This window comes from Lissotriton vulgaris, chromosome 11 (genome assembly GCF_964263255.1).
Source record: "Lissotriton vulgaris chromosome 11, aLisVul1.2, whole genome shotgun sequence".
NCBI lineage: Eukaryota > Metazoa > Chordata > Amphibia > Caudata > Salamandridae > Lissotriton > Lissotriton vulgaris.
Genome location: NC_141699.1, coordinates 588,870,279 through 588,885,840, shown reverse-complemented (window position 1 = coordinate 588,885,840; position 15,562 = coordinate 588,870,279). Strand labels below are relative to the sequence as shown.

The following is a 15,562-nucleotide window of genomic DNA, read 5'->3' as shown; positions in this document are numbered from 1 at the left end:
TGAAATTCCATCCCCAGCGTAAGCAAACTCTGAAGATACAAATATTGTGGAACCTACAGCTGTACTAGACCCTCCCCAACAGACCCATTCTGGGTATACTTAATGTAAAAAATATAGAAAGTTATTCTGTTGTGTGTTATATTGCATCTGAACACTCACATTAACACCATGTCCTTTGAGTAAACCTTGCTTGCTTAATCAAATCTCCCACCAGGGCATTAATACAGTTTTGGCTACCCTTTGCCAATAAAGTATCCAGTGTCCTGTGCCAGCAGGCAACCAAGTCGTTTCATCCATAGGTCTTCCAATCCATGTAGTCTCAGTAAAGGTGGTGAATAAGGATCTGGAGAAAAGTTTATACAGTGAAAAAAAATTAAATCAGAATGCTAGGCCAAGGCCCGATGGTTCTGAGTCTTTTGCTACCTACTTTGGAACCAGGGCCGGACCAGCCATGGTGGGCACTGGGTGTTTCCCTGGTGGGGTGGAGGCCGGTTTTGTACACGTTGGGGCCAGTTTTGTTACTGGGGTCGGTTTTGCAGCAGTGATCAACCTCTTGTAACAAAAGCGAGAGTAGTGCTCCTCACAAGCGCCCCTGCTCCCCTCCACCCCCTGCTACCACCCCGGCTCCCAGGGCCGGTGGAGCAGCAATCAGCCAGGGCTGGACTTTCCCCTTTTGAAATACTGCCTGATGAAGATTTCCTTATTCGCCAGAGTGTATCCGTGAAACTGCGGATGGGTCTGACTGAGCATTTTGGTTACATTAGAGAGGCAGGAAAATGCTGGAGAGGGAGAGAGAGAGATTGAGAAAACAAAATAAAATAAAAAGAAAATACTAAAGAGAGAGAGAGAGAGAGAGAGAGAGAGAGAGAGAGAGTGAGAGAGAAAACAATTCCCATTCCATGACTGGCCACATGATTTATTTTGCTTTTATTTTCATTATTTTCTATTCACATTTTCTGCTGAAATACTTCAAGAATGTTACACGGGAGGGGCGGAGAGGGTGAGGCCCAGCTTGCAGTGTATCAATTATATCAACTGCCAGCTGAGCCGAGATCAGGGCCGCAGGGAGAGGCGATGCTAAACTATGAAGCGGTGAATGCTTAATTTGTTGCCAGTGGTTGTAGGTAATGGGTATTGATAGCCATTTTTTTGGGACTAGGACTTTTTTATCATAACATTTTGACTTAGGCAAGACTGAGTAAAAGGGATAAAAGGGAAGAAGAAGAACAAGGAAAAGAACAACAGGAAAACAAGAAGGGAAAGAAAAATAGGAAAACACCGACAAAGGGAGAGGGAAGGGATGAAAAGGAACCAACAAGAGTGAGAAAGAGACACAACGAGTAGGGCGGTGGAAAAAAGATGTATGAATTGGAATTAAAATTAGGCAGCTGTTGTATTCTGCCATGCCAGTGTCGGGCTGCTAACAACAATTTTGGGCTGCCCCACTTTTCTTTCAGCGTACAAAAGTGGTAATAAAAAGTGGTTGAGATTATGCTAGGGATTAGCAGTGCTTTCAAGTTTTGATCATTTTTAAGAGTGAGAACTCATTAGCATAACTGATGGCAACACAGGAACGCGGAAACAAGTCGGAACGCGAACATTTACACCGGACTCCACCACGGACCTTCGCGATTATTTCACTCGATATTTTTCCTATCACAGCGCGACTACTAGACTCGCCTGAACAGGATTGTACAGGGCCCCCGAGGAAGGGCTCCGCCCGAAATGCATTGGGCCAATGAGTTAAAATACTTGTAAATAATGACAAGAATCACAAAAAAATGCACAAGTAAAGAACAACTTTGAAACTGATCTACACGCATTGCACCTTTATTTGAACTTTATTGAAATTGTTTTGACACTGAGTGCTCTGGGGAGACACTTTTCTTGACAGATCAGTGCATCAACGCCTCACACAAACATTGACATAATTGACAACACAATGATAAAACAATCAAACGAAGCAAAATTAATGGAATAGCACCATAAATACACTAAGGTAGAAGAATGTCTTTGCAAAAGTTGAGCACCACTTGATTCCATCCATCAAATGAACAAATCTTTAGGAAGGCTCCTCGAACAGTGGTTCTGCATCCTGGAGCTAATGCTGCTCCCAGGAGCTGGTTTGCAAAAACCAGAGCTCTGAACAGAGGGTGATTTGAAGATTAGGCTCTATCAAGTGGGAAAGCTCTAGGTGCAACGAAAAAGAGAATGTCCTTGCTCCAGGGTTCATTCTAGGTCACAAAGAAAGGACGAACATCTATGCTGCTCGCCTACCCAAGTGTAATATTATATCTAAAAACAAAGAGTCGAAAGAATACTGAATAGAAATGAGCATGTTCTGCCAACAGAAGCAGCAGAGAAGGAAAAAGACTCAATACCTCCAATGGGTGCGGCCAGGGAGAACTTGCCATGTGTGAAGGGTGCAGACGGTGGGATGGCTCCTAACACGGGGAATGGCTATGCTCTGTGGCGTGTGGAGCGTGCGGGTATCACCTTACACTGGGAAGGCCACAATGAGTGGCGAATGTAGTGATTGGGAAGTGTTAAGTGGTGGGCTCTAGGCCCACATAATTGCAAATAACACACACAGGCACAGAATTAGGGTTACTGGAACTGGCCCAGAGCACGTGCACCTAGCCCCTTTTATTAGCAGGGTCCGCTGACCGGTAACGCTTGTGATGGGTGGGTGTAGAGTGTTTATAGAGCACATTCCTGTAACACTAGAACGTGTCCAGCAGAACAATACAGGAAGGAACGAAGCACTGGGAAGGACTGCATTGTGTGAAGGGTGTAGAGGGTAGGATGGCCCCTAGCACTGGGAAGACCTGCCCTGTGTGGAGTGTGCAGTGCTTGGGAAGCAACCGGACACTGGGAAGGACTACATTTTGTGGAGGGTGCACTGAGTGTGAGGACACCAGACGGGCACTGCAAATACAAGCACTGCGTGAAGGGCATATTTAAGGGGTTGGCACCAGACACATGGTTTAGAATGTGCATCTTCAGCTCTAAAGATTGGATCCACACCCTCTTGCACCAAGAGTAACCCCCATCAAGAGCGGATTCCACAGGGCTTGCAGTGTCCAAACTGCTGATCTTGGAACCAGGTAGAGGTTGGTATACGGTGAGACCATGTACACCAGAAGTGCACGTCAGCTTCTAGCATCAACTGCAAGGTTCTTCATTTAATACAATGGGGAAATGAGCAGCTCACAAAATCAATGGTCAAGATCTTTCCAAACCACCAAGCAGAGATGTTCCCTGACAATGTATCTTCCCCTTCATGGAGTAAGATTAAGAGAAGACTTCAGCACAAATGACAAAGAGTGGGTTATGGTTCTGAAGTGCCATGGACTGACATTTTACTATTGACTTAATATTAGCCACCCAATGATTTCACAGGCCCCCACTGTTGCCCATTATAGATTGGCCTCCAGGTTTCACCTTTCCAATTTTTGTTTTAACCTAGGAACACATACTTTTTGATCATTCTGCCTTTCTTCTGTGTGCCTAGTGTTTATTTTATCATCATTTGGTTTTACATTACGTTTAATATTACCTTCCTAAGACAACTAGCTCTGGGCAGTCATATTGATGCACATTGGTGATATAACTATGAAACTGTACCTGGTACCAACCATCTAACAACCTCATATAGAACTCAAGTCTTGACTGCTCACCCATTGCTTGCCTTGATGATCAAGGAAGCTGTTGAGTCCTATGGTGTAACCTCATACGTCTGAGAACTCAGACCTACATAATGTAAGGAACATTTACAAGATCACCTCGGAAACTGTTTAGTGGTCCGTACTTGCTCCCAGAAGCAGTAAAAACTTCTAAAGCAACTTATTTTCCAGGAAGTAGAACACAATGGGCAAAGTAATGTTACTTGCTGGTTGTATAACACTCTTCTACCAATGGTAGGGCTTGCAGTTGTTTTGGATGTATAGGGACTACATTGATGTTTGAAACTTGTTTAAAAAAGACCAGGGTTTTGCTGGGCCTTAAAGTGTTTCCATCTGGCAGGTGGAATTACTGCAGACTGGCATCCCATTGGGCTTTGAGTGATTTCTCTCTTACTTTCAAATAATTCATGTAGTCTAGGATGCAGATGGATCCCTTCATCCCATGAAGTGTTGCGGATTGGTGTGAGGGTATTATAGTAACTAGTCCGGCCCTGCTTGAGAGGAAGGGTTAGAGCTTGAGAGCAAGTGTGCAACCATGACATCTGTGAGCAGGAGAGGACGTAGGAACATGAGAGGGAGTGTTTGATGAAAAGCAAAATTGTGTGAGCACAAGGAAAGTGTGTAAATTGGGATACATGCAAAAGAGTTCTGTTCCTTACTTTCCAATTGGGGAGCATAGCAGCATCTGGACGTCGATCAAGGTAAGAATTAAGACTAGCAAGTAACTTTAGTTATATGCTGCAGAAAAAAATAAAGTTGCAGAAGTACATTCTGCTTATAGTTATGTAAGTATTTAACTTTTTCCGGCACCACTACAAAAGTTATCAGCCGCCGCTGGTCAACTTTTTTGTGAAGCATAGCCATGAGTGTTTAAACAGAGAACCCCTACTCTTGACAACACTGTAGACTAAAGAAGTACATTTAATTGACGGGGTGCACCCGTTTCTAGTTGTACTCTAATTTGACAGAGCGAAGAAATGAGACCCAGTCAGATAACCATTTGGTGGAAATAGACGTCACAGGATTGTAACTCGGATTTCCAATTTTCATTGCATTAAGTTTAGGCACCGGACCAGATCTCCTCGAAATGTTTGCCTTTATGCTCCTTTATGAGTTAGCTGTGGTTTGGGTTGATGTGGAGGGTCCCATGTTTGTGATTCAGGCCCCTCTCTAGCCAGGGTTTAGAGAGGCCCTTTGTGCGGGTGCACTGGAGGCCTCTTCACTGCTCAGGAGGAATTCACTAGAAGTCCACCGGGTCATTTCCCCTCGTGAGAAGAGCAGAGACCATCCCGAGCGCAGGGGCCTAGCTTCCAGCCCTCCACAGGGACAGGGAGAAAGTCTTAGTTACAGGGCGTAGTGAGAGGGGGGGGGGGGGGGTAAATTACTAAAGGGGGCGAGAAGAGAGTAGTTAAATAATATGGCATGTGAACCAAAGACGGAGGGAAGTTCAGGAGGAGAGGTTTATCAAAGAGAGGGAGAACGGAGAGCCGCTGCGTGGGTGGGTGGCAAATATTCAGTGAAGAAATGTACAAGAAGAGATGCGGGAAGAGGCAAATTGAATATGTTTCTTTAGGAGAGTTTGTAAGAAATGAAACGTTTACCACAGTGGGGTAGGGAAGAGAAGAACAGTTTAGTGATAAAAAGGGAATTGTGGGTAGGAAACATTTTAGGGGAGAAGGAGGCAGGGGCTTAGATACCACTGGTGCAGCAGGTGCAGTCGCACAGGAGCCCGCTGCACTCATATATTTGGTGTATTTTACTACCTCAACTGCACCTCAACTGCACCTCAACTGCACAGGAGACATTTCCTTGTTTCTGCCAGGGCATCCTTGTGATACTCTTGGAAGGAGGGTGGAGAGAGGAGAAACCTAGGTAACAGGATGCTTTGGGGAGAGGATAAAAATGCATGGAAGAGGAGGAGAGGGGGAGAAGTGAAAAGAAAAGTACACGAGAGGGTGGTCGATTGGAAAAGAGTTTAGAAAGAGGATGTGAGAGAGGAGAAACATTTAGTTCTGGGACCAAGGAAAGGAGATGAGCAACGTCCAATACCCACTGGGTTAAGCACTAACCTTGGTTCCAGAGTCACGTGCTACTCACTGTAACGAGCTTCAATGCTCCATCAGTAGTAGTAAGTGCTATAGAAACTACAATGCTATAAATATAATACTATAGGGGGAGGGAGGCAGAAGAAGAGTGAAGTTTTAGAAAAGAGAGGTGCTGAGAACTTAGACCTTTAGTAGTAAGAGCTCAACTTTAGAAGCAGGGACCTCATTGACAGCAAAATACACACCAAAGAGCGACTCAAACTTGGGTGCCAGCCCGCTTCTGTAGGAGCAATAATTGTGGTACAAATCAACGCATCACAACTGTGTGATCTTGCACTTTGTTTTCTGAAGCAAGGAACATATGCCATGGTGTGGGAGGGCATGAGGCTTAAATTTGAGGCGTTTAGGTCTTCCCTTTGGCTTCTAGACACTTGAGATGGAACTCTGTAACTGAGTGCTTGATTTGTAAAACATTAAGCTTTCGTCAGGAGGCCACTGCAGCTTGCAGTACACATTGCGCCTGCCATGCTGCCGATGATAGTAACAACACAACTACTAACCATCACAATCCTACGCGTGTAACAATTAGGACTATTTCAGGCCTACACAGCTATAAGAATGGCTTGGGTGGTAGGTAGTAGTAATTTTAATTGTATGTTAAATTAATAACGAACTGTTGTTGTGGTCATCTCTAAATTAGCCAGACAACACCCCCTTCTGGCAGACTGTCACAAGCAACGGTGTAGACAATTAAGTGCCAGTGTCGAGCACCAGAAACCACCGGCTCAAATTAAGCACTGTTCACACTCCAATAGAAAGCAAGCATTGGAAATGACATGGGACTTTTCAAAGCTCACCTTATGTAGCTTTTCCATTCAGTTCTTCTGTCCAGGCCACGGTCGTTCGCCAGATTCTGAAATGTGAGAGTGAATGAGAGGGTCAGCTCATGTCATACACTTAGCTCCATGGGTCCGGCTATGTTTTACTTTAGAAAATGAAAGACCAAGGGCTCATCTCACTAACGAATAGCAGGTCAGAGTGGGGACACTTGCACATTCATGCCACCAGAAGACCTCAGCCCACCATGCCAGAGGACCAGGGCTAGGGGCTCCTAGTGGTTCACAGGCTCAGAAACACAAAGGATGCCAAGCCTGAAGCCACTAGCGAACCACAGACCCTGACCCCTATAGAATCCGATCACTGAACTCCTAGAGTGCCAAAGACACACCACCCCCATGCACCCCATTGTATCCTTATGTCCCCAGTGACTAGATGACCCTGGCACTGGTCCTCTACGAGACCGTAGCCTTACATCCATCTAATTCAGGCGCGCAACACCCATTGGACTCACCAGGCTTCAGCCCCCCCCCCCCCCCCCCCCCCCCCGTCGTGTGTGGCAGCCGGGATGAGACAGATCCCGGGCACACACAGAGCCGCACCTGAACATTTCACAGGTCTTTAAACGACCATTTGAATGTTAATTAGGCCTTGCAGTGGCGTAACGAACCTTGAGGGGGCCCCCCTGCAGGGTAAGTGAAGGGCCCCCCTCCGGACTCAATCTAAAGCTCCCCAGCAGAAGTGCGGTGCTGACGGGGCCCTCTGGAGGGTGATGGCCCCCCTGCACTGCGGGGGCTGCAGGGGCCTGTGTTACGCCCCTGAGGCCTTGCTGTTGTTTCACCCCTTCTAAGATCCCCTGCAGCTCCACTCTGCCTACTGATTAAAGGTTCAGCCCCCCCGAAATTTTTTCTTAGCCCCCCCCCCGAAATTTGGCTCTAGTTGCGCCTCTGATTTAATTATATACCAGGCTCACAACCTCTAGAGGATGCTGGGTATAGATTTCCATGGAGACCCCCAAACCGAGAACCTCAAAGGAACCCATGGCCCACATCTCTCAGGTAATCAAGGCATGCAGAAACCGGGTACCCAATGTTCTCAGACACCCACTCCTTCTTCCATTTCTCTCCTGTTCCATCCCTGTCCACCTGTCCCTCAGATGCCTAAGCGCTACCCACAACACACTCCTATTCCATCCAGTACTATACTCATTTTTTATTTGGAGACTACTGTCTCAACAAAACTCTTTTTCATTCGCTCTATCTTGCTCCCTACTTTCCACTCTACTTACTCCTCATTTACACATCCTCATAGTGTTTGAGGTGACATTATCACTGCTTTAATTGGAATATGTAAAAGTACAAGGGGACGCTTTCTTCTTGTGAAGGTCCTTGCTTGTGCCGCTGGTATTGCCTACAGAGGAGACTCAAATCCCCACAAGTCATCAGTCTCCCTGGAGGGGGAGGAGCTGCAAACGCGCTCAAAAGCGCTCCAGTTATCCTGCGGCGCGGGACGTGCCAGGGCAAAGCCCAGGCCAAGGGCGGGCCTGTCCTGTGCCCGTCATCGACAGGAAGAGCCAGGGCAGGGCCATCCCCATCAGCTTTTGGTTTCCATCTCCAAGTTGGAACTTATCGGGACTACAGACACGAATACAACATAAAATTTGAGAGTTAAAAAACATAATACTTGTGGCTGCCTTGATTGCTATCTCGAGAGACGTTATTGAATGTGGTGGTCAATTACAGATGTTAACAGTTTAGCACAAAGTCACAGAGTGGAGTAAGTATGCTCCGTAGTTATTTTGTTGACTCTGAATAGGGTAACATGTGCCAAAGAAGATGGGCCGGATAAAGTTGGGGACCACAAAGCCAACAACAACGGAACCACTAAGTACAGCTAAGCGCAATACCACCATTGATAACTACCTGGCCCGGGCTGTTGGAGCTCTAACTAAGGAAATTGACTTGACAGAGCAGCACGTGTCTGTCACCTCACTTTGCCAAGATGGGGGGGGTCGGAGCAAGTTGGTGTGCCGAAAGCCCAACTTTTGTGAACAATTCTGTGGGCCTAGGTAATGACCAAATTGATCAAACAAGAGGCATTAGTGTACCCATTTGCCAGACTTCTACTATGACTGATTTTGAACAGGGATTGATGCATACTACCGCGGAACCAACAACCTCAAGGGCTATAAAAGCGTTGAATATGGTTCACCAACCAGCACCATTTTGGAATAAACTATCTACTGTTATTAGTAATCTAGTAAATCCACTTAAAGAAAGGCTATGTAGGGTGCAGGAGGAATTGAAAAAAGTCAATGTGGGGACCTGAGTGCAACAGGTTGAGAACTTTCGACAAATATGACGTGATAGGATTAAGATCACAAGTGGCCAGCCTCCTAACACTGCGGGCCTAACTTGCTCCAGATCAGATATGATGCCAAGCAGAGACATACTAGAGTGTAGTAGTAAAACTCCTAGGAGTGAGAGTAGGGCAGAATATAAAAGAGGCTCTAACCAACATCCCCATAATATCGATAGTAGTCTGTCCCCACAAAATATAGTTACCATCAATTTGCCACCCGCTAGCTGTCCATATGTAGTTGTTCTAGTCAATGTCCCTTCCCTAAGATCAGGGACCAAGGAAACTACTGAAAGTTTGATGAATAAGGTAGTTCCTTGGCTTAGTAACAGACAGTTATTTTCCCCCAGTAGAGCACATGAAATCTTGCTCACAAGGAGAGTGGGGTGGATTGGGCCTTTGGAAAAACCTCATGAGGTGACTGTGTCATAATCAATTTTAAAAACCCTAGAATTGCCGAAGGTATTCTAAAAAATATAGCGGCTTACCTGTTGAGCTATTAGACATGAGTATATTCCCACTGGGTTTTTTCTACCGCCACTTGAGGGGCATAAATCAATGCCATAATGACGTACCGAATTTTCAAATCGAGAGATTTATTCAAAGTCTGTACCCACCCCGTGCCCCGGCATTTGCAATGCCCAATAGATATGAAGTACTGAGTAGATTAGATGACAACGAATGACTCAGTACTGAGCCAGGTTGTGCTTGGGATTATAGAGAACGCCAGTTTGTGTCTGATAAAGACATCTCCATGGACAACCAGACAAAGCACCAATCCAAGATGGTACATACACTTATACCTACTGTGCAGGAATACACTATACAGGGGATGGTAGTAGCCAATAATGTTATAATACCCAGAATTGATCATTTTAGTGCCCCTGAAAATTTATTAACAACCATCCAGGCAGAGAGTCCCCATATAGAGGGGTGTGGGTTTGCTACCTGGAACGTGAACGGGCTAGCAAGCAAGGTCTCAATAACTGACTGGGCTAATTTAATCTTTAGCTATGACATCCTATGTCTACAAGAGACCTGATGTCTTTGCCCGATTCACGTGGAAGGGCATTCCTCTCATTTCCTAGCAGCCATAAAATCACAAGTTGGACGAGCAAAGGGGGGTTTACAAATACTCATCTCCAATAAACTCTCTGTTAACGTTAAAAAGGCAGCAACCGTGGGTCCCCATGCACAACTGTTGTGGTTAAGTAAAAAAGGGGGCAAAAGACCTGATAATTGTAAATTTCTACAGTAATGTTTTCGGTTCTTCACAAGGTAATGTGGTAGCAGCTCTCGATCAGGGCTTAGAAACTTTTTTATCCCTAGTTAATACGGAGTATATTCTAATTTGGGCAGGTGATTTAATTTACAGGCATGTGGAGCACCCAACCAGAAGCCTTGTGGTCATAAAAAAGAGGGGGAGGGAAATTATCATTTTTGTCATAATGATTATGGGTAAGCACTTAATCAGATGATTGCCAAGTATGATTTTCAGCATCTTAGGGGGGACTGTGGCCCAAAAGGGGCCTTAGACCCAACGTTTATAGGACGAAATATATACTCTACTATAAATCATGTATTAGTATCTGTATTTGCTATTTGTTTGTGTGGCAATCTTACTGTTGTACCCTCTTTATTTAATTACCATAGTTTGCTAAAACTATATTTTTAACTTTTGGGACAAAATGAATGTTGATTTAGATCTAGCAAATAATATAAACCTGGTGGGGGGAAATGGTGTCAGAATTAAATGGTCGGGTGTGGACCCATGTTTGATAATGAGGAAAATAGTAGTTTCTAACCAAAGGAAAATTACATACTGTCTCCAGGAAGAAATCACCCCACTGTTAATAGTGGAGAATTTGTGCACCATTACAAAATCGATCAAATCAATTTTAACAAAGATCCAGGTCATTCATGTAATAAAAAGAAAGGGTGGCATGACGGTGCCTGCACAACAGCCCTACGGCGCTTAAAGCATGCCCTGTCTAAATAACCACGAGATTTATTAACTGTTTAAATTTTACGGCATGAGTATAAGATAGTTCTATCTGCCCAGCAAATAGTATTCATAGATGAAGCATGGGAAAATGTGGCTATTGCTGCACAAACCAAGAACAATAAACTTTTCTGGGATACGATAAATTATTAAATGCCCCTTTTCTGAAGAGTGATAACACCTCAGAATGTTGTTCCTTTGACTCTTCAGATAAATGGGTGAATCACTTCTCAGAAATTTTTAATAGTAATGGGGTTATGATGACAGTGCAGGAAGGATCGTCAGGAGAGGGAAGAAATCTCCCCCTAAACATCTCTAATGAGGAAGTCATCCAGGCAATCCATGCTAGTGCCGGGGGTCGGGCCCCAGGGCCGGATGGTGTCCCAGTTGACGTATTTAAATCAGCCCCCATCTTATGGGAACCGATCCGAAATAGAGTGTTTAATATAGTTGCTGTAGACACAATTCCCAAGTCATGGGGAGAATCGACCATTATACCCATATTTAAACAAGCATTGGCATAGCCAATAGGTCTCGCTTTTGGGACCTTATAAGTATTTAGTTATGCAGCACAATATCCTTGGTGCAACAACATTAACTGTTGCATGGTTAAACACTTATAAGGTCCCAAAGGCGAGACCTATTTTCTATGCCAATGCTTGTTGTGTTTAGCAGCCTGCGTGTGTTTATCTTTGTGCTGGGGAGTGCATGAGTATGTCTGAATGAATATCTTTGTGTGTGTGCCTGCGACTGTGTGTGTGTATGCATGTTAGCTTGCATGCCTGAGCTCGTGTTTAAGGGTATGTGCTCACTGATAATTTGAAAGCATGTGAAGGTATAGATCCAGGGGTTGGCAAAGCCTGAAGCTGAGTGCTATGGAGTGCTTTTGATCACTGAGGGGTTTGCTGCTGTATGCCCATCCTCACCACTTCCAAAATCCACCAGTCGCCACTGCCACAACCCCTGGCATTCAGCCCTTCGTTGAGGAGTGAGGATTCTTGGAGGGCAGTGTGTTGGGGTGTGAGGGATGTAACACACCCAAGGGATCCACAGATGGGCAGAAAGTATACTCGGGTACTGTTCTGGGCAGATCCAGTTAGAGACGCTAATGAAACTAGTCATGAAAGGGAGTTGTAGTCTGAAGGATGCAGGTGCAATTGAACTATTGTATGCCACTTGTGTACTAAGGACCAGCGTATTAAACATTAAAGTATAGAAAGTGCTTTCCTGGTCGTTGGGTGGGTGCTGTAGAGCATGTATATGCTTGTTGGCCCCCTCAGCACTTTTGATGTTCCTGTGATCTTTCGCTAACCTATCTCGGAGCCTTGATACTGCTGCTAGTCTGTAGTATGTGAATAACGAGTCACAAGCGATGGTTGCTGAGAGTAGGTTTAATCAGCTCAAGAGCAGCACAGCGACAGCCTCGAAGCACAGCATCCAACTGCCAGAGCAGTCAACATTCCACAAGAACCTCGGAACTCCCAACACACAGGGTTCCAACTATCAGTGCCATAAGGGCACATACACAGAATACTACATTATCCTCATTTCTACAAACAAAAGAAAGAAGAGAAAAGAGAGTAGGAATTGACAGAAGGAAACAGAAAACAAAAGGGAAAGAAAACAAGAAGGAAAGAAAAGGAAAATAGGGGAAAAGGAAGGTAACCCTGACAAGCACAAAACAGGCCTAGAACCCCACATAGCAGGACAGGAAAAGAAAAGAACTATCTAAACCTGACAGGAATCCTGGGTACCCTCACACTCCTGCGAAGAGTGGGAGGCAGAACTTCATTAGCAGGTTTGCTGCCAGAAATGGCGGATTCAGAGGAGGCAACTTTAACTTTGACAACCTTACAGACATTCCACCAATGGTTGTTGTTAACCTGCACAGCATTGCCACAGACCTTGTTGACAACAAACGGTTCAGAGAATTTACTCCTGCCTTTGGTGACATGAACAGGATTCTTTATGCGAACAACATCACCAACACAGAAACCATGAGACACCACCCTTTTCCTCTCATCAAAATGACTTTTCTGTCTAGCCTGGGCTTTGTTAACGTTTTCTCTCACAAGACCATCAATGCCATCTATGACATCCATCTTGACCCACTTGGACATCCAACCTGGACAAATCTTAGACGATGGTTTCCTCCCTCTTAAAAGCTCAAAAGGGGAAAAACCAGTGGAAGAATGTGCGGTGGTGCGGTAAAACCAAAGCATGGAGCGAACTGCGTTCTCCAACACACACTTACTGGCAATGGCCCATTGGACACAGTTATTCAACACACGGTTCATTCTCTCGACAAGGCCATTGGACTGGGGATGGTACAAAGAACTCTTCTTGTGAGAGACTCCACTTTGGGTAAGAAAAGACTCGAAATCAGAACTAACAAACTGCACCCCATTATCGGTCATGATACATGAAGGAAAACCCTCTCTAAGGAAAATATCCTTCAAGAACAAAATGACATTAGCGGAGGAGGGCTCATGGATGAACCGAACCTCTGGCCACTTTGAATAGTAATCGATGGCCACGATGGCAAAACGTGATGTGGAGGGTAAAAGGTTAAAGGGCCCGACCAAGTCAACTCCAATCTTTTCCCAAGCTCTTTCTGGGAATTGAACTGGTTCCAGGGGGGGCGTCCTCACTTTAAGACTTTTGTCGGAACTGTTGCATATGACACAACCATCAATCATCGAATCAACACAAGCATCCATTTGAGGCCACCAAAAGACATCTCGCAACCTGCGTTTAGTGAAAGTTTTCCCTAAGTGACCCTCATGTGCACCATCCATAAGTCGTGCCCTCAAACTCTCCGGAGGAATCAGCCTACCACAACGCAAAAGAATACCATCCTCTACGGTGAGTTCTTCAGCAATTTTAACATACGTCTGAAATGGTCCAGAGACATACTTTTCCCTCGGCCAACCAGACTTCAAAAATTCAATGACACGAGCAAGGATAACATCTTTTGCCAATTCACCTTTCCACTCAGATTCATTCACAGCACACATGCCTTCCAAGTCCAATGCCGCAACAAAACAATCCTCTTGATCATCTTCTCTCTCAACCTCGGAGTCATTCCCAGAGATAGGAAAACGTGAAAAATAGTCTGCCCTGACATTTTTTGCTCCAGGCAGATAAGTAATGTCAAAGTCGTACTGTAGGAGCTTGGTTGACAGCCTAGCAATTCTAGGGGTATGCTCTTTAATCTTTTCACCAGACAAAATTGAGACCAAAGGACTATGATCAGTGCGAATAGTGAAATGACTGCCCCAGAGAAAGGAATTGAATTTCCTGACCGCCCACCAGCAGGCTAATAGCTCTTTCTCGATGACCGAGAAATTCATTTCTGCACCACGCAAAACTCTTGACGCATACGCTATGGTGTTGTCAACCTGACCATTCTTCTGGGTGAGCACAGCCCCAAGACCAAACCCGCTGGCATCAACAGTCACCACACACTCCTTATTGGGGTCAAAAGCTCTGAGAACACTGTCACTCACTAGCTGAGACTTGATCCAACGAAAAATCTCATCACAATTCTCATCCCACACAAAGGGTACATTTTTCTTGAGCATGTTGGTTAAAGGTTGAATTTTTGACGCGTAACCCTTGATGAATCTAGAGTAGAACTCACTCAACCCTATGAAAGATTTCAAACCAGGTTTATCCAAAGGAGGAGAGGCATCGACAATGGCTTTAACTAACCCTGGACGTGGTTCAACCCCCTTGTGAGAGACTACATGCCCAAGGAACTCCATTTTTTCTTTAAGAAAAACACATTTCTCCCTTTTGAGAACAACACCTTTACTTTGCATAATGCCCAAAACCTGACCCAAAGTGACGTCATGCTCCCCTTTGCTTTGCCCAAAAATTAAGACATCGTCCTGGAAAACGATCACTCCGGGAGTGTCCTTGAACATCTGACTCATCAATCTCTGGAAAACTGCTGCCGCAGAGGCAAGACCAAAGGGCATTCTACAGTATTGGAAGCTGCCAAAAGGCGAAACAAAAGCAGTTAGGTGCCTAGAAGACTCACTCAAAACCACCTGGTGGTAAGCAGATGCTAAATCCAACTTAGTGAACCACCTAGCGCCCCTAGTTAGAGACAATAAATCAGTGATCTTGGGCAAAGGGTGCGAGTCAACCCAGATATTTCTGTTAAGGCTGCGTAAGTCGACACAGACGCGTAAATCTCCATTCCTTTTCCTTGCAACAACAAGGGGAGACAACCACAACGACGACAGTCCTATGCCACATCTGTCATGGTAAAGGTGCACAGAGCTTGTTTGCACTTGGGTTTATGTACTAGAAGCATTATCATTAAAAAAACAAGCACTGGTAAAGTCGATGGCCTTAGGAATCTAGTGAAATGGCCATTTTTTTTATTGCAAGCCTAGACCATAAAAAGAAAAGAAAAACAGAAAAAAGCCACGACCTAAATGTGGTGCCCAAATGTTTGAAATAAAAAATTCGAATTGAAACAACTTTCACTTTTATGGCTGTTTACATTTTCATGCTTTTAACTAAAATTGCACAAATGTTATTTGGAGTATTGTGTTTTGAATGCGACAAGGTTAAATCACAACCTAACTAAGCACTCCTTGTTTGAAGTTACAATGCTACAC

General features: G+C 44.8%; 1 protein-coding gene across 1 annotated transcript in view; it reads right to left on the bottom strand.

The window, feature by feature from the left end:
- The window catches only part of DMTN (dematin actin binding protein), a 434,932-nt gene that overhangs the window by 151,139 nt on the left and 268,231 nt on the right, over window positions 1-15,562 (bottom strand). The window contains exon 3 of the mRNA XM_086943677.1: window positions 6,589-6,644. Within this exon, the coding sequence (XP_086799803.1) occupies window positions 6,589-6,606 (18 nt within the window). The 5' untranslated portion in view covers window positions 6,607-6,644. The remainder of the gene's footprint in view (window positions 1-6,588; window positions 6,645-15,562) is intronic.